This window comes from Pavona decussata, unplaced genomic scaffold, assembly GCF_977016875.1.
Source record: "Pavona decussata unplaced genomic scaffold, jaPavDecu1.1 SCAFFOLD_114, whole genome shotgun sequence".
Classification (NCBI taxonomy): domain Eukaryota; kingdom Metazoa; phylum Cnidaria; class Anthozoa; order Scleractinia; family Agariciidae; genus Pavona; species Pavona decussata.
In genome coordinates, this window is record NW_028145528.1 from 3,960,016 (window position 1) to 3,985,365 (window position 25,350).

General features: G+C 37.4%; 2 protein-coding genes and 1 long non-coding RNA gene across 4 annotated transcripts in view; 1 reads left to right on the forward strand and 2 right to left on the reverse strand.

Moving 5' to 3' along the window:
• LOC146470290 (translocator protein-like) overlaps nt 1-4,664 on the reverse strand; it is a 117,454-nt gene extending 112,790 nt beyond the window's left edge. For both annotated transcript variants that reach the window (XM_085122408.1, XM_085122407.1), the window contains exons 1-3: nt 4,612-4,664; nt 2,606-2,726; nt 1,958-2,172 (exon numbers count right to left, since the gene is read on the reverse strand). In XM_085122408.1, coding sequence (XP_084978534.1) covers nt 1,958-2,172; nt 2,606-2,714 — 324 coding nt within the window. In that variant the 5' untranslated portion in view covers nt 2,715-2,726; nt 4,612-4,664. The remainder of the gene's footprint in view (nt 1-1,957; nt 2,173-2,605; nt 2,727-4,611) is intronic.
• A 57-nt stretch (nt 4,665-4,721) lies between these two features.
• LOC146470299 (dual specificity mitogen-activated protein kinase kinase 5-like) lies at nt 4,722-22,402 on the forward strand. The gene is made up of 23 exons (XM_085122399.1): nt 4,722-4,932; nt 5,799-5,847; nt 8,034-8,101; nt 9,002-9,071; nt 10,169-10,209; nt 10,440-10,504; nt 10,774-10,825; nt 11,461-11,525; nt 12,197-12,236; nt 12,555-12,623; nt 13,315-13,367; nt 13,797-13,825; nt 14,436-14,497; nt 14,732-14,780; nt 15,357-15,430; nt 15,871-15,921; nt 16,203-16,274; nt 17,131-17,160; nt 17,430-17,459; nt 17,804-17,836; nt 18,698-18,759; nt 19,215-19,260; nt 19,782-22,402. Exons 1-23 carry the CDS (start codon nt 4,834-4,836, stop codon nt 19,902-19,904), a joined length of 1,332 nt encoding a protein of 443 aa, XP_084978525.1. The 5' UTR covers nt 4,722-4,833; the 3' UTR covers nt 19,905-22,402.
• Nucleotides 21,916-25,350, reverse strand: part of LOC146470300 (uncharacterized) — a 51,504-nt gene continuing 48,069 nt past the window's right edge. Inside the window, exon 2 of the long non-coding RNA XR_014867082.1 lies at nt 21,916-22,011. This is a non-coding gene — a long non-coding RNA (uncharacterized LOC146470300). The remainder of the gene's footprint in view (nt 22,012-25,350) is intronic.

Genomic DNA, 25,350 nt, shown 5'->3' on the forward strand with positions numbered 1-25,350 from the left:
GAGAAAGGTTGGACAAGCTATTTGAAAAAGCATTCCATGCAGTAAACAAACTTGATTTAATTAATAATATTCACTTTGACCGACTCTATGTCTATAACTTTCGCACTCATTTGACAAGTGTGTATATTTTAAACGTGATTCCAGTGTCATGTGAACTTTTAATTTTTTGCAAAACCGCTTATATGCCAGTAAATAAAGGTCTTTTTTCTAGTTGTTGTAAATGGCAATTTTGCAGCACAAGTTAGTTTGTGGGCAATATCGACAGCTATTGACGTGATGCAGGTAACGCAATCGCGATCATCAGTTTGGCACTATATAAATTTAAAGGTTAAGATTCGACAATTATTTGTTGAAATCAGATTATTAAACGTTGTTTTGACTCCTTTTATAATAGACTCTTAACGAAACCTTCCCAATTAGATTCCTTTGCAGAAAGATTTATTGGGAGATTTGCATTATGCAAATTTCCCACCACAATTTGGCGAATATTTTCTTTTCCGATCACACACTTTTTTTTTTGTCCAGATCTTTTCTACCACGTTATTAAAAAAGAAAGAGAAACAGGCAAATGCAATATGAGATAAAATGACCATTTGAAGATAGCTTGGGTAAATGTTTTCACCGAGTCGCCGCAACAAAGCATTTTCTCAACAGTTGCGAATTATGCAAATTTGTTAACGAAGCCTCACTACCTTTGGTTTTCGTCAGCGCGTGCATTGATTGCCCAGATTTTTTATTTCGTATTATTAAAGACGAAGACCCAAGCTTCATCACAATGTTCCTCTCGAGTCGATAACTGACATACCAAGGTGCATTTTAAACCTTCAAACTTACTAAATTTTCACCTCATCGCAAAGTCCTCAAAATGTCAATTTTTAAAAGAGCCATCAGACCTTTCAAAGTTCTACAAAAGTTTATATAGGTCCCATTGGTAGAAAGTAGGTGAGTAATGCTCTTAGTCAAAACCGACCTCGATTTCTAGCGTTGTATACTTTTTCAACACAAGCGTATTGAACTTGGCTAATTTTGAGTAAGATTTTTGCATAATTAATGAGGCAAAACCCGTAATTTCGTTTTCTCCAAAATTCTCGAAAACTATAAATTTCCAGAACATTCAAATAATATTTTCGAAGATAGTTCCCCAAAAGTAAACTTCAGGCAAATTGTCAGGAGTTTCGATTTTTCAAGCTTGGCCAGCGATTCTCGAAAGTTACAGTCAGGCACTCTTAAGCTAATCCTGGGTTAACATGAACTTTCAGTGGAAGTTTACTACTAGTCAAAACTATGACAAAATTCTCGAATCTGATTGGCTATCAGCAGCCATGATTTGAGCATTAATAGGACAGTGCATGGGTCATGCCCGGTGTAATAGGACAGTACACGTCATTTGCACGCGCTGTAATTACCTGTAAATCGATCTCGAAAGTTAAGCCACGGTTGCCCTCTATTTATTCACGAAAAAGTTAAACTGTTGGCTTTTTTTCTCAAATTTTGTTAGATTTATGATTAATTGGTAACAGGAATTTGTGTCGTATAATTCTGTCTGTAATCATACTTGTGATTAAACAAATCGGATTCCCGCTGCATGCCTGGTTGCAAATTTTGTTAATCACTCATAATTAACAGAACGAATTGGACTCCATCAGCCCTATTACCATTATCAATCAGTAAAGATTCTTCCAGAAGATTCTTGCCCCTTTAGGAGCCCAGAGCATTTTCTTGGGCGCCCCAGGCTACCGGGCTTGTCAGGGATTACCTCTATTCAGCTTTTGAACAACTGGACCAATTTGCTGATCCAAGAGATTTTTTTTCCGTGAAGGGTACTCCCCACTACTCGATCAAACTACTATATTTCCAATTCCAATGATTAGATCGGGATGGACTGTTTGCAATACTAGCATTCTGTGCTAGACACCATTGACACTGATTAATGTATCTACAACGTAATGTTTCTTACCATCCCTAATTTGTGGGAACCAAAGAAAATAGGAGTCCATAGCCAGTTCAAAGCCAGGTTTGTTCCATACAAAGCAAGAGCTGTTTTTGCATCACCACCAAACCCACCACCATCTCGCCACACAAGATATGAGGCATAGCCCATGCCAGAATACAAGCTTGTCCACATTGGACCAAAAAGCCAGTTTGGAGGTCGCCAGGAAGGTTTCTTTAAATCTAAAATGAGAGTTGAAATGAAACTTTATAAAATAATATAAAGGAGACCTGTGCATACATGTACACAGGTTTGCATATTATAGAAATTAGGGAAGCATCTCCTGTTTACTGTAGGACTGCAGCGGATGCAAATCAAGTTTTAAGGTTCAGGCAAGAGGATAAGTCTTCATTTTGAGCAAAAGTCAGAGATATTTTTCATCAGTAAGCCACATTACTCTGACTAAAATTTCTACAATTACTTTAAGTGCGGCAAACCACTGTCTGTTTCCATGGTAACAGAAAGGAAATAACACCTCCAGGTCAAAAAATGGACAAACAAATATGCAGACCAAACTCATGATTGTAAACAAAATTTGAGAAGATTCTGCACATTTCATTTTTTTTTTCTTGCATGTAGATACAGGAAAATCAATACATCAATATTTTAATATACCTTTGTCATACCAGTCTTTAATATGAGACCTGGTTATAAATCCTCCCAGAAATCCACCAACGTTGGGTAGTAAGACTGATCCACCAATCACAACCCATGTGCTCTGCATAATTCAGGCGATCTGAAATTTGCAGTTCAGTCAATGATGGTCAATAATCAATAAACAAGTTATTACAATAATTCCTATCAGGCATGATAAAGTGATCATATTTACAATGTTTCGGTGTCCTCATGACACCATCATCAGGTATTCTTCTTATCTGTTGAACATTATATTTTGACCTGATGATGGTGTCATGAGGACACCGAAACGCTGTAAATATGATTCTACCCGTAATTTTCATAATCAAATCGATTACAATAATTATTATTGATTGAAATTAAATCTGATTAAACATTTATAAATTATTGATTCGTTAAAAAAAGCCTGTGAATTTGTTGTAAAACAAAATGCAGTCACCATGATAAAAGTACAAAAGTCAAAGTTTAAAGTGAACATACAAGTTGGGGGCACCCCTGATGGTTCGGAATGCCACAAGTAATCACCTCAGAAATTTGCATTTAGTGGTAAAGAAAATCTAAAGTTTTCTCCTGTCAAGTTCAGTCAACTCCCTTTATTGTGGACATCCCCTGAACCGCAAGTTAGTGCCCTATAAAATGGGAGTCTAAAATAGGGGAATTAATTTTATCAAAATAATCCTGAAATTTATTTTGTCGGGGATTTAGCTGCTGTCAGTGTTATTGGGGTGTCCATAATAGCAAGGTGTCTGCAAGGCAAGAGTTGACTTATGTGTCAAAGCTCTCAATGACACGGTCGGTATGGAATGTGATGGATTTCATTCCCCCATTGGCGACTCTCACAATATGATGCTCTTGACAAGATGCACACTTCATCTTTATAAATGCCCTAAATATTGGGTTTTGCTAAAAGGCAGCCAGCGGCCTGATGGCCCACAGCCCACCTCATAGGAAGCGGCCTGGCAGCCTCCTTCACAGTTTACGGCCAGGAAATTTTTTTTTACGCCCACTTTAAGATGGCAGATACTTACCGTGACAGACTGGTATGTACGTGTCACACTGGTGACTTGCAAAATAACATTCTGGTTAGCCTACATTAATTTAGCTTAGGTAGCTTGCAGCTAGCCTTTATATTTGGGGTTAGGATGTCTAGCCAAAAAATTTCTGATTGTGGCAGCCAGTTGTTGGTAGTGTAGTGGTAAGGTTCCAGCCTGGACTCTTTGTTCAACCCTCCTCATTTCTTTTTCTTACTTATTTTATTACTTAAAAAACCAGGAAAAAGTAGCTTAAAAATGTGTGATTTACTTATGAAAAAAATCCCCGGGCCATGAACTGTGAAGTGGGCCACTGGGCTGTTTGCTTTGAGGTGGGCTGTGGGCCGCCTTTTAGCAAAACCCCTAAATATTACATGCCTCACCCTTCTCAGCCAAGCATTCTCACCCAACAACTCAAGTCCCTCCCCACCCTTTCCCACACCCTCAACAGTGGGCTCATGTATCTGTAAGGATCGCAATCACATAAATTATAAAGCTTCCAATTAGCTAAACGTGACAGTAACTTGCAACGTCGAACATTAAGCACTTGGAGGTATATTTTTCCGAAAGATTTCCCTAGCCCCTTCCATTAATTCGTCAGGCACCACTGTGATATTAACCCTCTTCCAATATTATAAACGACGAACATAAATAGAGTATGTGTTGCAAAATGTATACATAATTAATGTATGGGACAGTACGGAAATCTTCCCTTGTCTTTCTTAAAAATGTGAGAAGCAGGCTAATTTTTAGACATGATGCATGCATCGAAATATGGAACGCCCCGTACAATTACGTACGTGTATATTGTCAAGGTCTAGAAATGAGTCGGAAGGTTCCAGTCGGAAACGTGACGATGGATCCGTAGTAAGTTGCTGATGTCAAGTTAGCAATTACATTAAATATCAAGGACGTATGGCTTCTTAAAAACGATAAATTACTCTCAAAACCTACCTTTTCGGAGACCGAAACGACAACAATCTCTCTCGAAAATCCGGATATTTGCTTAACCAGAAATACGATCGCGCGAGATCTGATACCGAAACTAGGCTTCGTCTCTCGCGGTCAGCTCAGTTGAGCTGGAACGCCCTTCACTTTTTGCAAACTAGGAAAAGCGAGAAGATTCGATCGGGAAATGAACTGCGAGGAATTGAAGTGAAATGATTTTATCGCCTTATGTCCTTGTCACCTTCTCTGGTGATACGAATTGTGCCTGATGAAGGAGAAGCCGTAGATTGGACTGTTCACCAGAATATTGTTTTTCGAGATGTCTTGGTATGTAGCCACGAAAAGCTTAAGTATATTATAATTCCTGATCATGAAATTAAGCTTATGTTTGCTTGTTTGAAAATCAGTCGATTAAAAATACATCCCATACAATATATATCATGAGAATGTTTCATTCGACGTTAAATATTTGATCAATCGGTGTTTCTAATAGGTTAGATTTCATGTGGTATAACCTGATAACGTACATTTGGGCCGCAGGAAATATTCCTAATTTACGAAACATTGCGTAGTTCAGAGCCGGCCGGGTTCTGACATTATCGTGAGGAACCCTTCATTTTTGTACAATGTTAAACCTTTAGGCTTTGATTTTGCTTCTTATAATAAAGTAAAGTTTACTTACAATAAGATTATAGGTGATTGCAGGTTTTTGAGGTGAATGTATTCATTTTATCAGAACTGACATTGTTGTGGATGATTAATTATCTTTAGCTGTAGATTTTTTAAAATAACTGTTTATACGTCAAAAGCTTTAATATAGAGCTAGAAATGCAAATGTCAGTCAATTGATCAGTTTGGTATTTAATTTATGTGTCCATTGACAGGAATATACACGGTGGTGGTGGTGCATTTCTGTTGCAATTAATAAATTATTGTCACCATTGTCATTATCACCATTATCATCATTGTTAACATAACATTGATCATGATCATGATGATCGTCATCAGTATCATCTTCATTGTTAACATCATCATTATCCTCATAATTTCATTTATCACATTATGGTGTAGATCTTGGTCATCATCATGTCATTTGACACGTACATGTAGAGGTATATAATAACGATGATTCTGAATGTGTTCATTCACAGATAGTAAAATAATGTTTAATGACTTTGTGCTTTGTGTGATAGGAGGCAATATCTCAGGTGATGCCTCACACTACTACCACTGCATTTGAATGTAAGTATGAAGACATTAAACACACACACAAAATAATGAATATGATTTTAACAAAACATTAACAAGGCAAGGTAGCCTGAGGAAGCCAATAAGGCTTACGTAACGGACTACCTTAGATACACACAATTCTAATGTTAAAAATAACGTGATGAGTCTGTTTACAGGACTATCTATAAAATCTTAATTATAAATATTTATAACTACTAACTACCAGGAATTGATGAATACAATGTCGCGGAGAATATTGATGTCGCTTATTTTCAACAAATTTAACCAACACCCTACCTACCTAAATTCTAGAGCTGTTCTAGTTTATGCTCTAGTTTATCTCAAGGTACATTGCTTTTTTTTTTTTAAACATGTTCCTTATGCCATGAAGTAACTAAAAATATTCTTGCCCCCTAATTCACAATGTTGGTGGGGAGGGGTGGGAGGTGGATATTCTAGACATTTGATATAGAGGCATGTAATCAGGTGCAATCTTCAAGATTTGATAGTAGAAATTTATGTCAGGGAAAATAATATTTTCATTTTCCCTGAGGGCTCCCACTGAACTCCAAAATTTAACACCCTATTATTAAGGACGGTGCCTACTATTGTTACTGCGCATACGTTCTGCGCATCTCGAGATAGTCGGGTTTCCTATGGGTAGTGCTCTCTAATACGGGGATATTTTTGCGTGGTTTAAAATTATGCGGAGAAAGCAGAACTAATAGCAAGTGCTGTTGGTATCCCAAAAGAAAATGGGGGCTAACCATGCATTTTTCAGAGATAATTAAGCTTCAATTTAGGAAAAACTGCCATACATTTCTTTATATTTTAGCGCCGTTTAGAACTATTGTTGCTAAATTATCTCTGAAAAATGCGTGGCTACCCCCAATTTTCTTTTTGGATTCCAATAGCCCTTGCAAAGGTCTGCTTTTCCCGCACAGTCATAAACCCCACAAAAATACTTCTGTATTAGTAGGCACCATCCTTAAATGACTTGAGATTGAAAAGCCATATCCTGTTGAGTGACATCTCCCAGTAGGAGAACCCCCTCCCACCAAGGTCTAAGTACCATGAGTATAATGCAAAGGTGCAGTTGTCTAGCTGCCATATGTTTCCTTAAACAAGACATTTTAATCCACACTGCATGTTTTACCATCAACATAAAAGAAAATTTCAAAATCAAAAATCACATAGCAAAGGTGTTCTGTTAATCATACACGTACAGAGAACAGATACCTTACATGGAGTATGAGTTATGGTGACTGCTTCAATCACCAAAAGCAGTGGATTGAAGAAGATGAAGATAGCCGTGAAAAATGTCAATATTAACCCACCATTGTTGTTTTACATGCACATGGAATGGCAGTGGATTTATCTGCCAAGCTGGAAATCAACAATTCATCAAATATTGATGATGATCAACTCATCAAACCTGCTACATGTATATATCTGTGTCTGAAATTTTTTTCAACAACTACACTTTAATTGCAAGCAGTTCAGAGTTGACGATTTCTGGCATAACTGACAACTGCCTTAAGTTACAAGCTACATGTAAAAGTCCATGTTGTCATCTCTGTTAGCAAAAGAGGAAGTAATTTAGCTTGTTTTAGCAAAATGTTTGCGGGCTTTTTTGTTTCAAGAATCTGGAAGCAGAATCCTTGTGTCTTCCGCAAAGAAAATGGGAGTTTACAATGTGTCAATACAAAAATGAGCATAATGTTTTGCTTCTCTGTTGAACTGGCCCCGGTTGTTCAAAGAGTGAATAACTCTTTCCAGCACTATCACTATCTGGATAAAATGTATTGGTTAGAGTATATTTTATTACTTATCTACTCTTTGAACAAAAATGAGCATAATGTTTTGCTTTTCTGTTGAACTGGCCCCGGTTGTTTAAAGAGTGAATAACTCTTTCCAGCACTATCACTATCTGGATAAAATGTATTGGTTAGAGTATATTTTGTTACTTATCTACTCTTGGAACAATAACTCCTCCAATAAATAACAGCATCACTGTCATTTCAGTTTCTGCTTCTCGAGTTTCAGAATTATTTCTTCTTGGATTAACCTTTTTGCCGTTAAATCAAGCTTTATAATGTGGGACTCTGTAAATTAGTGTGGTAGGCTCTTTTAGTTAATTCGCGATGGTTTAATTCTCTTTATCTTAATAATTATTTTAATTTGGAATTCCATTGCAGATGAAGATGAAGAAGGAGACAGAATAACCGTGAGAGGTGATGAAGAACTGCAGGCTATGATCACTGGGGTAGGTTAAACACTACACTATGCAGGATTTTAGAACTTGTATGAAATACTAGTTTATTAGGCATCAGATGCCCATTTTTTGTCAGAACTCATAACCTTAAAGGCTAAATACAAGTGTACGGGTGCCCTGTACAGTTGCTTAAAGATCATTTTATTTATTACCATCAAGGAGTACTTTCTACCTCAGCAGCTTGCAGTCTCAATGAATAATTGTGGATGTCAACCAAAGAATCAAATTTTTTGGACCAACTTGGGGTATACTGTCAGCATGGTGAACAGATAATACATGTATTAAATAAATGAAAATATTATTGTACAGCTTACATGTATTTGGTATTTACATGTATTATGCTAAATGTATTTACCGTAAATGATCTAATGAACGTCGGGGGCATTTATTAAATTTCAAGGGTCCGAGGGGGGCGTTTAAAAGATAAGAGGCGTTTAAAAGAGAGGGGCATTTGTTCTAATAACTGTAACATGGTAACCTAAATATGGTATTATTGTTAATAACCTAAATGACAGAGCTTAAGCATACTATCAAGTCCGTCCGCTGATAGGTCTAAGCCGTCTACAAATCCATAACAGTATATGTTTCATACAAAGCAGCGGAAAAGGGTACTGGTATTTCTTTTTGCTCAATGTTAAGACGCAACTCGCACACCGGTGTTAATTAAGCAAGAACGCGAATAGATTGATTGATTGTATTTTACATCTGTTTCTAGTGTATGTGTGGTTTTCAGGGAAGCGGGGCATTTATTAGACAGGGGGCGTTTGTTAAAGAGGGGCATTTAATATGAACTTGTCAGCTTAGGGGGGCGTTAATTAGATAGGAGGCGTTCATAAGAGAGGGGGCGTTTATTAGATCATTTACGGTATATATATTTTTTCTTGCTTAAAGCACCTGTGGATGAACTCTGAACGGGTGAGAAGACAACTTTCACAGGAGCCCCTAATTATCTATCCAAAAGGTAATTAATTTGTGTTCAGTCCATGTAATGTACATGTATGTAGTGTTACAAATTAGTTGAGTGGAAAGTGCATTTAATACATGTTTCCTTAGCTGCTAAAAATTAACCAATATCATTCTTAAATTTTGAATATGAGCCACGCCCCTCCAAAAAAAAAACCCACCAAAAATAAATAGCTCCGCCAAATCTAAGAGGCAAACCTCTGTCCAGTAACATGATAACAAGCTTTTAAGGTCAACATTGTTGCTTTTACAAACTCAGTGTTTAAAACTACTTTTAAGTAATTAATTTTATCAGTTATTTAATATATTAATCTAATATATGATTAACCATTTTGAAATGCAAAACCTCTGCTAATGAAGAAAGCCCTTCTTCCAAATTAAACATAAAGAATGTACTAAACAAAAATAAAACTGATAGACCCAATGGAAAAATGGCTGGCATTTTAATATTCTTATGTTGGCATTCAAATTAGCCTAACATCGATGGTACTTAAGTTCAAAAATCAAAAGGACATTTTAGCTTGAACTAGATTAGTAGAGCTAATTTGAATGTAGATAATAGAAAAACTATTACAATGTCAGCCGTTTTTTGTATAAGGTCTATAAACTCTCCCAGAAAATAAACCCCAGCATTAAAAAACGTCATTTCAACTACAAGTATATAAATATGGCCAGATGTTATTAATTTTTGTAAAGTCATACTGGTTTTTAATAGGTTCCTGCATTTGCTGTACGTTTAACTACAGTGTGCATGCAGTATGTACGTCTGTCAAATGGGATGATCAAATTTTAGCACATACACTGTAACAAGAAATGTTATCACTCTTATGACTGCAGTAGCTTTCCCATATTGCCATGGCTGCTTAGTCTGTTAGCGGTAAACAACAAGGGGGCCCTATTATAAAGTATTTTAAACAAGAAATCTGCACTGGATTTGAAACTGCCTTTCACGTGGGCCTTATTTGAAATTTTGCCACATGTTGAATTCATTTTGCTCCTGAGCCAACCTTTTTCACAGAACGGCCACTGTAACAATGAACCCTTTCTACCTTCTGGGCATTTATTTTTAATTATCAGTGACATTCCTTCTTTCAGCATGCAGGACTTCAAGAAGGAGAAATTTTTGTGGACTTACCGTGAGTGGATTGTACGGCAAGGCACTTGAAAAATGTAAAATTTCCTGACAAAAGGGAGCTAGTAACAAATGAGGTTTTTGTTTGTTTAAGATCAGTATTTCGTCCTTGTTTTTGTATTTACTTTTCCAAAATGTTGTTTGATCAGTTGATGGAAATTAATTTAAATATATCAATATTTTGTTTGTATTTTGATGGTTGTACTGTCTGACTGTTGATAATTTTCAAAACAGGTAAATACAAAAGCTTCTCCATTGAACAATGCAGTTCCATCTGTGGTTAAAAGTCAGCCAAATATGTGAGTTTAACAGTCCTTGTATTTGATACATGCACTGTCTTATTTTTTATTTTTTTCATCTGTATTTATACTGTTCTGTTCATTTTAAAAACATTTGTTCGTAATAAAAATGCTGTTTACTGTCTCTCAGCCTGGGTAATGTTCTTAGTATGTTCTTAAATTGTCGTTAATCTCAGCCTCAACGTTCTTATAAAAAAGGTTCTTATAAAAAAAAGAGTCAGTGTACATGTATGTGCCCTCACTATAGTCTTTCTCTTTCTATGGTATAGAATGCACAAGACAGAACATGGAGACATTAGAAATATTTTAGCCAATGGTCAGGTATGAGAGGTTACTGTCACTTTTGCAAAATACATGTATCTTGCTTTGTCTGAGTGTCTCAAACATGAAGCACATTTATTTACCTCATCCTTTGGTACTACAGCTGTAACAAATAGGTAATTAACTTGCACACACTAGCACTCAAGATGTTGTGCTCGTGCAACCTTGTCCAATAACTGTTTTTATTGTGTACATTATACTTAATTATGTAATCTACCGATTCATACCTCAAACAGTTCTGCAGCGGTTGTTGTTTTTGTTTTTTTTTTTTTGTTTTTCAATCGCGTAAACTTGTATTGTCACATTATGCCTCACGAGAGGGTGAAGCATTCGTACACACTGTTATTCAAGGTTCTCGCAAGAGCTGTGTTTTAAGGTTCTCGTAAGAGGGCTGTCACTTATTTATTTTTTTTTAAATATTTATTTAGTTATTTATTTATTTATTTATTTATTTATTTTTATCTCCTAGTATAGTGACAGCTACACTGTTTTAAGAGTATCCCTATTAAAGCTTTAAAGTCTCCGTCTCGATACATATCGCGAGACACACATGGGTGGTAACTTATTTTTGAGCGGTAATGTTTGTCGAGCTACTGTAGAAGTCTATCTTGAATGTTTCTCTTGTGCATCGACAGGTATCTCACACTGACATTCAGCATCTAGACATTCTAGGTCACGGAAATGGGGGAACAGTGTACAGGTAACTTGTTATCTGTTATCCCACATGTATTCCGTTTTTGTATTCCCGCGTTAACAGTCTGTTAATTGTGAATTCAGGAAACCTTTTTTATGACAATGTGTTACAAGTTCATTTAAAGTAAATCACCAGAAAACTAGGAAATAAAAAAAAAATGCTTTCTGCAGTGTATTTTGTATTTTTCTTATCGTAGTTACAGAAAAGCAGGGGGTGACCGGAAGGGTGGGGCGGGGGTAGGGAGGGAGTGTAGAGCAGGGCACACAACATGAAAATGAAAGCAGCATGTTCATTTCTTTCTCCTGTCTTCCATACATGCATCAGTTGCTGCAACATTGCCAATAGGACATTTGTAGAAACCTTCACCGGTTAACCCCTTTCTTTTGCTGTAATTTAAATTAAGTGACAGAAATGTTAGGCCTTTAATTTTTCACGAAAGAAAACTCTACATCCCACTTCGAGTAATTCCAAATCAGGAGCAAATAATCCACTGAATGAAAAAGTACGATGGAAGGATTGCTTACAGTAAAAAACCTTTCCTGGTGAATATTGTCGAACTCTAAGTTCATATTAAAGGTAGCAGATGTTGATGTGTAAGGTTAGGGAAGGAAGTAGTAAGAAAGCAAGGCAAAGGTAAGGTCTAACGTCACTAACACAACACTCAATGTTGTTCTCAGGGCATTACATACGAGGACTAACAGAATTATTGCAGTGAAGGTGAGGTTTTCCTTATTTGTAATAATATTTATTATAACTAGTCAGGACGCTTTTTATCAAGTTTCGTTTCACTACCGGCCTCGATTAGCTCGCTGGGTATTTGCGGGTAACATTACACAGTTAATCTAAAATTAAGATAAATATACAAAGTTGTTTTATGTTTTTGTTGTCAACCGCATTCTGGCTAGACAAACTTATAAAACGAGAAAAAGGTAAACCCACTTTGACCCACCTGCCCTCTTATCACAGCGCTAACTTAGTTTGTGAAGTAGGCTGTTGGTTGTTCAAAACTTGACTACTTCCAATAATTGTTTGTAGGTGATTCCTTTAGATGTAACTCCAGCTGTACAAAAACAGATTATATCAGAATTGGAAATATTATTTCAGGTAAATGATTGGCGTAGCATGCCAAGTAAATTTTGCAGGTTTCACTCCTCGTACAGTAGTACAATGTAGTTGTGTAATCGTAGTGTATAAACTGAAATATAAAACATAGAAAAGCTTTTCTCTCACGTTAAAAGGTAATGGAAGCGGTTTTTTCTTTTTTTTGTTTGTTTGTTCACTTAGAATTCTTTGACTCGCTGTCGATTTTTCCAGAATCTTCATGGTAGCTTTGATTGATGGCCATGATAGCGTTTCTCATTTTCATAATGACTTAAGAAGGGCAAGAAGAGACTCGTTTAAGGTTGTTTATGGACGTCACGTTTATAAAAAAAAAAAAAAGTGCATTGATAGAAAATAACTCTACACTCCAAATTTTTATGAAATCAAATGCATCCATCTAGCTTGGAAATTTCAGTGAGTGCTTTGTAAAGACTCACTGAGCCATGGCCGCTCGTCATGGAAAAATGGGAATCATGTTTAAAAGACGTTATTAATTTTGCACCTATGGATAAATCACTTCTAGTCCTGTGAGAATTACGGTGACTCAGTGGTCCAGTTGATGTAACAAAAAAAAAGCCTGGCCGATGACAGATCGGACAATAAAGCTTTATAAATTTAAAAAACATCTTTTTTATGTTACATGTATGTGTATTAAATTTTGTTAATTAATTTTTTTTTCTTTTGTACATTTTAGTGTTCGTCACCCTTCATTATTGAATTTTATGGAGCATTTTTTGTTGAAAATAGGTAGGTTTAACGTAAATTGAATTGGTCCATTAGTCTGACTACGAATCCAAATGAATTGCATTGTTTCCAGTAACCTCGATAGATAGCTGTTTGTGTTCAGGCCAGGACTGTTTATTTAACACCCTATGACAAAAGAAAATGTACACTTCATAGTCCACCTCTGTTTGTAAATCTTTAATTTTTGACAGGTATTCATGAATCTTTAAAAGGTTATTTACATTTAGTTAATAAAGTATTTTATCTTACCGGTCATCATTGTTGTTGTTGAAGCCTTCTGTTGCATTGTTTACCCAAGTTGAGTGGAAGATATTATAGATACTGAAGAAATTGCACCAACATTTTCGTCTTATTGCAGTTTTGCTGTGTTGACATGGCAGAAATTAAGGCAATTAAAAGGAAATAAGCGCTATTTTTTTAATCTCCTTTTAGGATTTCAATTTGTACGGAATATATGGATGGTAAGAATAACATTTTGTCCTTATAAAAGTGGTGGTAAGAACAAGAGATTGTTGTTACTTTTTGTTGGAGAAGAATTTTAATCATTTCATGTAATCATTTGCATCAAATGTTTATGTAACAGGCCATTTCCGAGTTGCTTTGAACCTCATTATGAAAGCGAGGATCAGTGCAAAGTTTTAATTATGAAATTCGTTTTCACTCATATGCAAACAAAATTAATTTTCCAGTAAAAACCTCTGCACTCAGCCTCGCGTTCATGATGAGGTTCACGACAACTCGGAAATGGCCTATTTAGTCGTGTAAGTCGTTTGTCCTTACGATATTACATAGCGACACCTTAATTGGTTAAGAGAGTGCTACAAAGGAATCCCTTAAGTTGTGTAGTGTTATTAACCAACGTCATGTACAATGTACAAGATTGGTGTAGTTTTGGTTAGGAGTGTTTATTTTTTTCTTTACCTCTTTGGTTTAAACGATACTGCGTTGACCTCAAGTTATTTAGGGAAAATACCCATCCTGGCTGTCTTAAGATTGAAGTCCTTATATAACCCAGCAGAAATAATTGGCAAGGGAGATACATAATTTTGTGATTAATTGGTCTCTATATAGGTGGCTCTCTTGACGTGTATGGTTGCATACCAGAACCCGTATTAGGAAGAATTGCAGTTTCAGTAAGTGATTTACAGTTGAATAAAAGTATAGAATAAAGACTAATTAGCAAACCTCAAAAGTTCGTATTTCCCACGCATGTTGATGCTTTCAGTTGCATCCGCTGAAAAAGAGACAATACATGTTGTCTTGAAACGTTTGGCAAAACATGTTTTCACCTCAGCGGCTTTTTCCATGGTCCGTTCATCATATACAAATAATGCAGATTGTTAAAAAAAATAAACATTTCATTGCAGGTAGTCAAAGGACTTCGATATTTGTGGGAACTAAAAATTATGCACAGAGGTGAGAGGAAGAGCAAGGCACTAGAAAGGAATTTGTTTTGCTAATTTCCAGTTTAAGAAGATCTGGAATTTCAGTAGTACTTGCAATAGATATTTTCTCTGGAATTTAACTAAGTTCAAATCTAACCTTTCGTATGAGGCCTTCCGAAAAGTGTTGCTCAGGTAAGTTCAAATCTGTACAGTTGCAACGATTGTGGGGGGCATTTAAGGATACATGTATCTGGAAGCACTCAAGGGGAAGATATTATCGAATAACTACTGTGGTTCTCTTTTAAGCAGCTGGTGAATGTTACGAGCAGCTCAATACATGCAGTTATAAATTAATCCAGAATATTTATTAGGTAAGGATAATCTATTTTTTAAGCACAGTCCAGTGGTTATTTAAAGCGTTATCTTACGCCTCCGCACCCATGTCGAGTTTTCTATGTCATACCCAGGGCCAGAATCTTGCAATCCAGGAAGAAGTTTAAATTGACTGCAAAATGCAAAATGTTTCATTTGATTTAAAAGATATTTATGCTATTCCTTAATTTATTCTTCGAGTTGATTTTTTTTTGTTCCCGTTTCACATTCTCAGATGTGAAGCCTTCTAACATTCTAGTCAGCACAAGGGGTCAAGTGAAATTGTGCGACTTCGGTGTTAGCCGACAGGTACGTGAGTGGTCTGAGGTAAGAGTTTTCTAGAGCTTGGGATGATAAAAGTGCCAAAAAAGAAACAAACAAACAACTAAACAAAACAAAAAAAAACATACGGTTTGCTCAATTGCTAGACGACGTGCCATTGGTGCCAAAAAATGAGGGAGTGGTTGAATTGGTTAGAGTGTTTGTTGGTAATGCAGAAGACATTGTTGGTTACTAATTGTGCTCTGATGTACGCTTTGAAATCTTTGCGTCACTGAATCACCAGAAAAAGCCCTTTTATCGCAGAGATGGCTGCAAGTACAACGTCGTTTGCAAATGAATTATGAAGCAGTTTGCACTGTATATACATTTGCAATTCAAGACAATGCACAAGCGGAAAGTAAATGTAGCATGGCATTATAATAGTTGTACATTGTAAGTTACTTTTGTCTTTCTGTTTTCTCCTTCAGCTCGTCAATTCCATTGCTACTACGTACGTTGGGACACACGCTTATATGGCGGTAAGTCTAGAAAGTCTTGAACATTTGATGTTTTTACATCACTTTACATGTGGTTCATTCCGAGCAGTCATGATCCACGACGTGAGATGTATTCGTACGTGGGCTAAATGTCTCAACATGGTTAACTTAGCTTTTTTAATGAAGGGAGTAATGAATGAAGGCACGGAAAATATGCTCTCTCAAAATTATCTTTTCCTGACCATAAAATACACATATGTTTGCAGTTATGCTTCAAGTGGCTGTTTAAAATTATTCTATGGTTTACTCTCTTTACTTCTCAGCCCGAACGTATACTGGGAGATGAATACAGTATTCGATCAGAGCTCTGGAGTCTTGGGGTCTCTCTTCTTGAGGTGACAAATGAATAGGCCATTTTACAGTTTTGTGCTTAGTGACCTGGCCTTGGATTGGAAGTGAGGCTGGGGGTGACCTTGCTTTGATACAGACCTCACTGCTTTTCATATGTAAATGCAAACTAGTTAGCATAAGAACAGCATGATCTACATATGAAAAGCAGTGAGGTTTGTATCAAAACAAGGTCACCCCCAGCCTCGCTTCCAATTCAAGGCCAGGTCACTAAGCACACAACTGTAAAATGGCCTATTATCAATCTTTTTCATTCCATCACATATATTCGATATTGCCGTTTCTTCTTCCGGCCATTTAGGCATAGCTGCACGGATCATGTCAAAACACGGCGTGAAGAACACAAGACGAAGTCCAGTGGTTGCTCCTTTGTGATAAAAGTCACTTTCAGGGATAAGCTTCTGATTTCTAATGGAGTGTGTCCTGTTTACATGACAGCTTGTTACGGTTTTGATCATACAATACAAATCGAGCTTTGCAAAGCTTGGCCCGACCAAATCAAGTCCATATTTTATTTGTATAATTATGAGGTCGGAACGAGCAAGATTTCTTGATAATTGTAATTGCAGTGCACATTGTTGTTGTGTCGATATCAGGGGTTTCGTTGTAAAAGGAAAAAAACTCACAGTTGACCAACGCCTAGATTACTGAATAACAGCAAGAGAAGATTTGTATAGGCAAGCAGTGGATACTTGACCACTACTGTGACTGGCAATTACTCTCTTATAAAATGCTCGAAAAAATGCGCGTACCACGAATGGCCCAATCGAGCTAATTACATTGTATACCACTGTAATTGACAGCCCTAACGTTAGTCTGACTTTGACTTCCTTTGCTTTTCAGATGGCTTTAGGAAGATTCCCTTATCCAACAGTGAGTCTAAGATAGTGCTTTTTTTTCCCACACGAATGCTGTTCTGTATTTGTTCAGCAGACATCCTGCTAAAAATATATCGACAAGACTGAGAAATACATTATTTCATGTTCGCATTTTATTTCTAACGACGATAAATGACATGTACCTGAACTAAAAGTGATATATCAAAGACGAGAAAGCGTATTTCATCAGCTTCCTTTAATTTGATTCTAATTTATTTACCAGTACTCCATCACTAATTTAATGAATACCCTGCTCTCTCACAGGAAAGTCGTGGAGGCGCTGAAACATTTCTGGTAATAACTTTCCTAAACTTAAGCATTTGTTTTGTCTTTATGCTATACAACTCATAAGTAGTGGTAATGTTACCAGACCAATGCTGGAAGATTCAAAAGTGAATTGAAGAAGCGCACCAAGCAAATCTATCCACCAACTAAGAAAATTGTGCCCGGGACAGATTTGTGCATTTATTTTGGTTTATACGAAGACGAGAGAAGTATTGATCGTTCTAGTATCGTTTTTAGTTCTAGACTCACGTCTAGAACTAAATTATATTTTAGCATTTACCACAGGCTGCTCTTCAACCTGCCTTATTATTAATGAGTATTATTTATAGTTGTGCTAAATAATTTTTTTGCAGCCAATCGCGTTGCTTCAGTGCATCGTACATGAGGTAAGCCAAATTCCGTAAACGTACCTTTGTTCTTTTCATAAATTAGATAAACAAAGGTTTCTTTGTAGGTTCTCTAATCTGCACATATTTTTTTGAGCTTTAAAACTTTTTAGAAAAACGTTTTGAAAGTCACTGTAGGAATGGTATTAATTTGGTTAAACCACATTGGATGTTCGTCACATTGAAAGGCATGCCTTAGCCTAAGGTTTTTAACGGGTCAGTCACTAAAAACGCACGTCCCTTGCACGGACGATCACGCTATGTAAAAAACTTTATCGACGGATTGATTGATTGATTGATTGATTGATTGATTGATTGATTGATTGATTGATTGATTAAGTAATGTTTGAAAAACGAGCAGGAGTGTTTTATCGGGTTTAAAAGACCCGATAAACCACGTGCTGCAAGTTTTTTGAACGGCTTCAAAATCATTCCTGGAATAGCGGGTGTCAATAGAGTTCATAACAATTATGCTTTTGTGAACGTTGGAAATTAGCATACGAGAACAACACCGCATACTAATGAGGAGTGTTTTATCAGCTGATAAAACACTGCATACTCAATATTAAGTCACTGCACGTGATGCTTTATCGACCATTTGATAGGTCAATGGGCTTATGAATTGTTTATGAGTTTTTGAATTGATGATCAGTCTTCCATTTTTTATTTTTTTGGTTTGATTGACTGACTGACTGACTGACTGACTGACTGACTGACTGAATGAATGAACACTGATTGAACGAATGACAGACTAATTCACTGATTAATTGATTCATCCATTGATCAATTTTGTTTCATTTGCTAATTTGATTGATTACTTCATTAATTAATGGATTAATTCTTTGACTGATTTACTTCAAGAATCCACCATGTTTACCCGAGGATAAATTTTCGCCAGCATTTGTGAATTTCGTGTCGCAGTGGTGAGTATTTTCTATTGGGGCAATTTAATGAAAGGTCAAGACAAATATAATTTTGTTGGTTATATTGAGCGTTCTCATAAAGTCTTCTTTTTATGTTGAACTTCTTCATTTTTCCATGTTTGAGGTATATGTGGTGGCACTCGCAAGGAGTCTTTCCCTTTAGAAAAAAAATTCCTCCGTGTGAAGTTTCCATTTTCATAAAATTGCTTTTCGCAAGGACATAAACATATCCAGATTTGTTCCCTGAAACCTATTCTGCGTAGTGGACCGGTTGATTTGAAGAGACAATTCCTTGGTCCTCCAACAAGCGGCTCTCCCCAGCATTTCTTCCTTTGCATATACCGACCTGAAGTATATTCGGTCCTAGAGAGGTCTTTTGCTTTTGTTTTTGGTTTGGTGTTTTTGTTTGTTTCATCATGAGTACACTCCACCATTTTTTGTACATTTCATTTTAGCATGCAGAAAAGTCCTTCAGCAAGATTGACACCTGAGGTGGTTTTGGTAAGTTATATGTATGCAACAACTGCTCTTTATGGTATTACCTCTCGCTTTGCCCATGTTTTTCGGCTAGATGATTCTGCACTACGCACCGCATCGCCCACAGGTTAATGTACGGTTAAATCATTCTTTCCTTCTTTCTTTCGTTCCTTCTTCTCTCTCTCCCTCGATCCTCCCTCCCTATCTTCCTTCCTCTCACCCTCTTTCCCTTCTTTTCGTCCCCTCCTCCCTCCCCCCCCCCCCATGCTTTCTTCCCTCCGTCCTCCCTCCTCCTACCTTTCTCCGTTCCTTCATTCCTCTCCTCTTCCTCGCCCGCTTTCTTCATTCATGCCTTCCCTCTTTCTTCCCTCTCTCCCTCCTTCCCTTCCTCCCTTCTTTTGTTCCTCTATTATGCCCATCCTACTTTGTTTTTGTTTTATTCATGCGTTCCTTCTTTTCTCCTTTCTCCCTCTCCCTGCCTTCTTCCCTACTCAGTTCCTTTCTTCTTCATTCAGTTATTTCTTCGCAAATTATTTTATATATAGACGCATCCCTTCATCGCAGCAAACGATGACGGCAATGTGGACATGATATCGATGTGGGTGTGTCGCCAGTTAGAAGAAAGAAGATCACGTGCACATAGCATGGACTCTCCAAGCTCAGAATAACTGTGGACACTTCCATACCCGGTCTGTGCATCAGGGATTTAACAGCAGTCAAAATAATGTTCTAGAAACTTCCATTTGCGTCAGAAACGATTTGTACTTGTTGCAAGATGCAAAATACTTGATATTTCCGAAATAGCTCACGAGAAAAAGATAGTTCTTGAGTTTCCCATTCCTTTCTTGTTTTGTTGACGTCTGCTCACCATGATGCTTACAGTTTACTACTACCAAACTACTTCAGTGATACCTTTCTCATGCTTATTTGCGTTGGCCTTACTTGGAGGTATGGGGAACCAATGAATAATAATAAGTAAAGCCTTTTTGGAGGGCAGCACTTATTAGCAATCTGTTCACGAGCTTGTCGCCCTCAAAACTGTAAAAAAAATAAATAATAATAATAATAATTATAATTATAGGCAGCGTAATTACGTTGAACGTTAGTTGTATGTGATCGCTACACAAGAGGAAGGGAAATTGGTGTAGGTCTGGTCAATGGAGAACTTGCTAATTCTTTGTTATTTTTACTAGCACATGAAAATTTTCTATTGTCGCCTTTTTCATTGTTTTCAATTACTCAGTGATTGCACCCAACGCCGCAGATTAGTTTGACAAGAGCCTGAAGAGAATCCCACAACTCTGTTTCAAGAGATCTCCAGTTGGTTCGTCGGTGATCCCATTTCGTGGTTTTCCACGTGCTCGTTAAGTAGATACAGTAGAACCACGCTAACTCGAACAAAATCCGATTTTTCCTGGATTTGACCCTATTTTTTCAGCTACTTACTATCAGCTAACTCGAACTCGGTTAACTCGAACTAATGTGTCCTTCTCTTGGCTCAAATTTACCCCGATTGCTCGAACTCTGTTTTAAAAACGTCGGGTCAGTTAACCTTAAGATGTAAGAACATTGCTCATTGAAGTGTCGAAATCTTTTATCTTTATTCCTAACGTGTGTATTTTATGGAAACGACCTAACTGGATCGACCCAATTTCTCAAACTAAAAGTTTTTATGAAAAGACTCTCACAAAACAAACATCGCGCTAAAGTAACTAACGCGTGATTGGGAAAGGATATAAAGACCACGATATTTTATTAATTGCTAACAGGATATTTGAAATTAAACACCAAACTTGCTATCTCGAACTAGTTTGGTTTCCCTGGGTAATTTGAGTTAGCGGGGTTCCTCTGTATGTGCTATTGAAGAGAGATGTTGCAAATTATTCTTTTTTTATATTAACTTAACAATAACTTGTTACCTTTGATGTCAGGGGTATGTTCTTAAGTGAATAAATGTAAGGGGCTGATAACATGGCGAATTTCAGCCCGGGCTATAATTTCATCTCGGTAGGCGGGCTGGAATTTTGTGGCGATTACATGGCGAATTTCAGCCCGGGCTGAAATTTCAGCCCGTGCGCCAAATTTGAAATTTGGCGGGAAGAGTGAACAGAAATCAAAATGGCGTCAAATATTCGACTTGTGAAAATCGGGGCATTGCTTCTCTCGCAATTTAGCCTTTTGTTAGCACTCAATTCTAATTTTTTGGGATGGTGGCAGCTGACAAGTTGATGTAGCACAAACGAAAGAAGAAAGAAGGTCGGTTCTTCCTCATATATTCGGGCCATCGCTTCCCGAACAGCTTCATATTGCTTCACCTTATCTGCGCTGAAGTCACTGTTCTAGTAGTCCATTTTCGATTTGTAATTCGCCAAGCACCGAATATGTTTTTTGATTTTATCGCCGTTGTTCCACTGAAAACTGGTAGCTGCCATCTTGTTTCGTTGAAAACAAATCATTGCGCATGCCCACGTCACTTTTCTACCCAGATGACCTCGCTTTTCAGCCCGGGCTGAAATTTCATTCTGATTACATGATGTTTTTAAGCCCGTTTGCCCGGGCTGAAATTTCCAGCCCGGTTTCAAAAACCGGGCTGGAAATTTTAGCCCGGGCTGAAACTTTCTTCATGTAATCGCAAACGTCGTTTAAAGAGGATTTGTTCAGGAAACTTCAGCTCGGGCCGAAATTCGCCATGTAATCGGCCCCTAACCCTTGGTCGCTTTGCTTAAGACACGCGGGCGTTGATGTCTTCAAACACCGTTTACAGCCATTTTTCACCTGTAAATAATTTATTATGGTAGGTGGGTAGCAACAAATGTAAAAAAAAACAATATCAGATCATGATAGTCAGCCTATTCCACTAATTTACTTTGCACTTATTTCGTATCGGCCAGCGAGATCTGATGCGAGAAGCGTGTTCATGATCAGAATTAAGGTTAATCAGCAATATTCTTTTTCAGCTCACGAAATAAAAGACTAATTTTCAAGACTAGGTCATAAAATACAGTCAATAATAATTAATTTAGATTATTTTGAAAGCAATTTGTTTTGTATGACTTGTTGTTTCTTTCAACTAGTCGAATTGATGTATAAATGTTGTATGTTTTTGTGTCAATTTGCTTGACCTTTATTGTTTATATAAAACACCTGCCATTGAAATCGTGTACAATTTGCTGTTGTCTTCGTTTCATTGGCTGTAGACTAAGTAGATGCATCATGCCTTTCCCCTTTGACTCCTTGGGTTCTCAGGTGGCAAGTTTTTGGATTGTTTTCGAGAATCAACGAAACAAAATGGCTGAGTATGAATAGGACAATTTTCACCGGTTTTGAAGGATGTGATCTACTTTCCCTCCTCCTCAACAGAACATCTTCCGTTGCACAACGGAAGAAAGTTCGTCCAGACGCGCAGTGTGTCCTGTGCCTTTTCTTTATACTAGAGAAGCATAAGCAGATGCCCAAGTTCGTCCGGACGGATAATGCGTCCTCTAATATAACAACGGCCAATGATAGCCAGTGCTAACCCCCAGTAAAGTTGGTAAAATGCGCGCCAAAAATTGGTAGTCAACAACAAACTGAACGGCGTTATAGATGCCTGAATAGTCTATCTGGCGATATCGGCCTTGAACTGATACGAACATATATTGCAACAGTAAAAAAAGAAAAGAAAACAAGAAGAATAAGGGCATAGAGTTGTTAGAGCCGCTGTACCATACCGCCACTAAAACAGTCTGTCTGACGTTCCAGACGGTACAAGGGTTAGAATGTTAGTTTTACAGTTTACAATAACGGTTGAATAAATCAGCTTTTTATTCCATCCACGTCGAGACTGACTGATATACCACTTGAAAAGTATCACTATAATTTTCCTTTTAAAGAAAAAAAGAAAAAAAAAACAAAGAAAACGTTGGGCCGGTTATCTTCTACTCAGTCAGTTCTAGCCTAAGAACTTAAAAAAAGTATTTCCCGGGGGTTAGAATATGCTCTTTCTAATGAAATTTGGTCAATTCGATCTACATCTGTACAGGCCCGCAAATGATCCCCGGACCGGAAATGATCCCCAAATTGAACCGCAAATGGTCCCCGGACGGAAAATGATCCCGCAGATTGGACCGCAAATGATCCCCGATCGGCTCATCATAAATATAGAATGGAATGGACTCAAATTTGGACAGTGGATTTCAACTTTATAGAATTCATTTTTTAATTTCACAACTTTAAAAATTATAACATAGCAGCGCAGTACAACAGAACAATTTACCTATAAACTGTAACATGCATGTATATCATTTACTTATACCATTACAATGCCTAGAATATGCAAGAATTGTACGAAACTCTTCCAAATTAAAAGATTAAAGAGCAGGTCAATTAAGACTTTCGCTAGATTGTTTTTGTTTTGTTTTTTGTTTTTCAAAAAAGGAAGGAGAATCGGTCAATGCGCTTCAGATGGCGATCAAATCTCGCCCACTCTCGTCGCCTTTGTTCTTAATCGGATCTTAGTCTTTAGCATAACTTTTTAGCCTCGGTCGTCCAATACGTTATCGTGTAATATGTTGATTTTGTCTTTCGTTTTCGTTTTGCCGCTGATTGGACTCCCAGTCTTTCTTTAAATTTTCTTTTACAAAACACACTGTCGTCGGCATAGACCTGCATAAGACCCTTGTCCCCCTTATAGACGCCTGGAGAATAGCTGTCAATTTTTCCCGCATTTTAGGCAAATTTGATCTTTAGTTATTAATTCGCCCTTCTCCATACTTCAATTTTAATTCTTCGAGTACATCTGTTATTTTTGCGTCCATTTGCTGAAGGCTATGGAAGTTGCTTTGATGGGCTTCATGGCTCACCAAAGGAATGCTGTCGAAATCGGCTTCTTCTTGTGTATGGTTACTTGGGTAGATTATGGATAAGCCTTCTCCTTAGCTAGACACCGCAGCAACCAGAAAATCGAAAATGTTCACCAGTCGCGGGTAATGGACATCCGTCGAAGGTGCGTCTTCCACCCACTATGATTCACGATTTTCTAAAGTGAATGCGTTAATTCGGGATGGGAGTGGCTGGGTTACTTCGGGGAAAGCTCACTACATCAGTGCGTGCGATATTGTGGTACTCTCTGAAGAGTCTTTCCCATTCGAGTAAGTTGGCCTGTTCCACTGAGTTAAGTATTTTTGAGTTGCACTGTCAAAATTTCTTTCGTATTGTTCGCCCTATTTGAAAACTGATGACGAATTTCGTACAATTCGTGCACATTTTAGGCGTTGTAATGGTGTACGTAAATTATGTACACAGACATGTATGTTCCAGTTTATAACTAAATTGTTCTGTTGCACTGAGCTGCTACATTATAATTTTTAAAGTTGTGAAATTTGCATGCAGATAAACTGACTAAAATTTTTAAATATAACGACTGGTGTTATTAAGAAAAAAAAAAACATTGTTGTGTATAAAGTTGAAATCCACTGTCCAAATTTGAGTCCATTCTATTCTATATTTATGATGAGGCGATCGGGGATCATTTGCGGTTCAATTTGGGGATCATTTCCGGGCCGGGATCACTTGCGGGCCTGTGATCTCTTTCGTACTAAGCCAAAAAGACATGTTTCCGTCAGGCGTTACTAACTGCCATATTAGCCCGAGAAATACTGGGTTTGGCGATCTAAGCCGTTGACATCGAAGTACAACTAGCGTATCCCTCAGTGCTCAACTTCGCCGTGATCGATTCTAGTTTCTTGTCGGGTCCACGCTCAGGGGTTGGGGGGGGGGGGGATACTCCCTTATATGGGCTTTATAGGTATGTGCGGTAGCCATTTTGCCGCTATTTTTGTAATAAATAGGGTATCAATATTTGCACTCTAGTCTTGAATTCGTTTTTTTTTTCTTTTTTTTTTTGAAGAAGCTACTTCTTCATCATGATGTTTATAGCAACTGGGTAGGGGCTGCAACAGCTTGTCATGCGCTCCGGTCACGTGCTGGACTCCATGGGTTTTTGAACTGAAGTTGACCAGACACTATCAGGTCATAAATAGGGTATCAAATTTTTGGTCAGGTCATAAATAGGGTAGGGAAAATCGCAGATTTTGCTCATAAATAGGGTAAGGGTTTTGGGAAGCGAGCCGCACA

Bases quoted from the DNA above. Each gene is read 5' to 3' on its own strand.
- LOC146470299 (XM_085122399.1), top strand. From the start codon at position 4,834: ATGTCCTTGTCACCTTCTCTGGTGATACGAATTGTGCCTGATGAAGGA. The intron at 14,781-15,356 runs GTGAGAGGAAGA...TCACATTCTCAG, and splicing joins ACTAAAAATTATGCACAGAG to ATGTGAAGCCTTCTAACATT. The intron at 17,837-18,697 runs GTAAGCCAAATT...ATTTACTTCAAG, and splicing joins TTCAGTGCATCGTACATGAG to AATCCACCATGTTTACCCGA.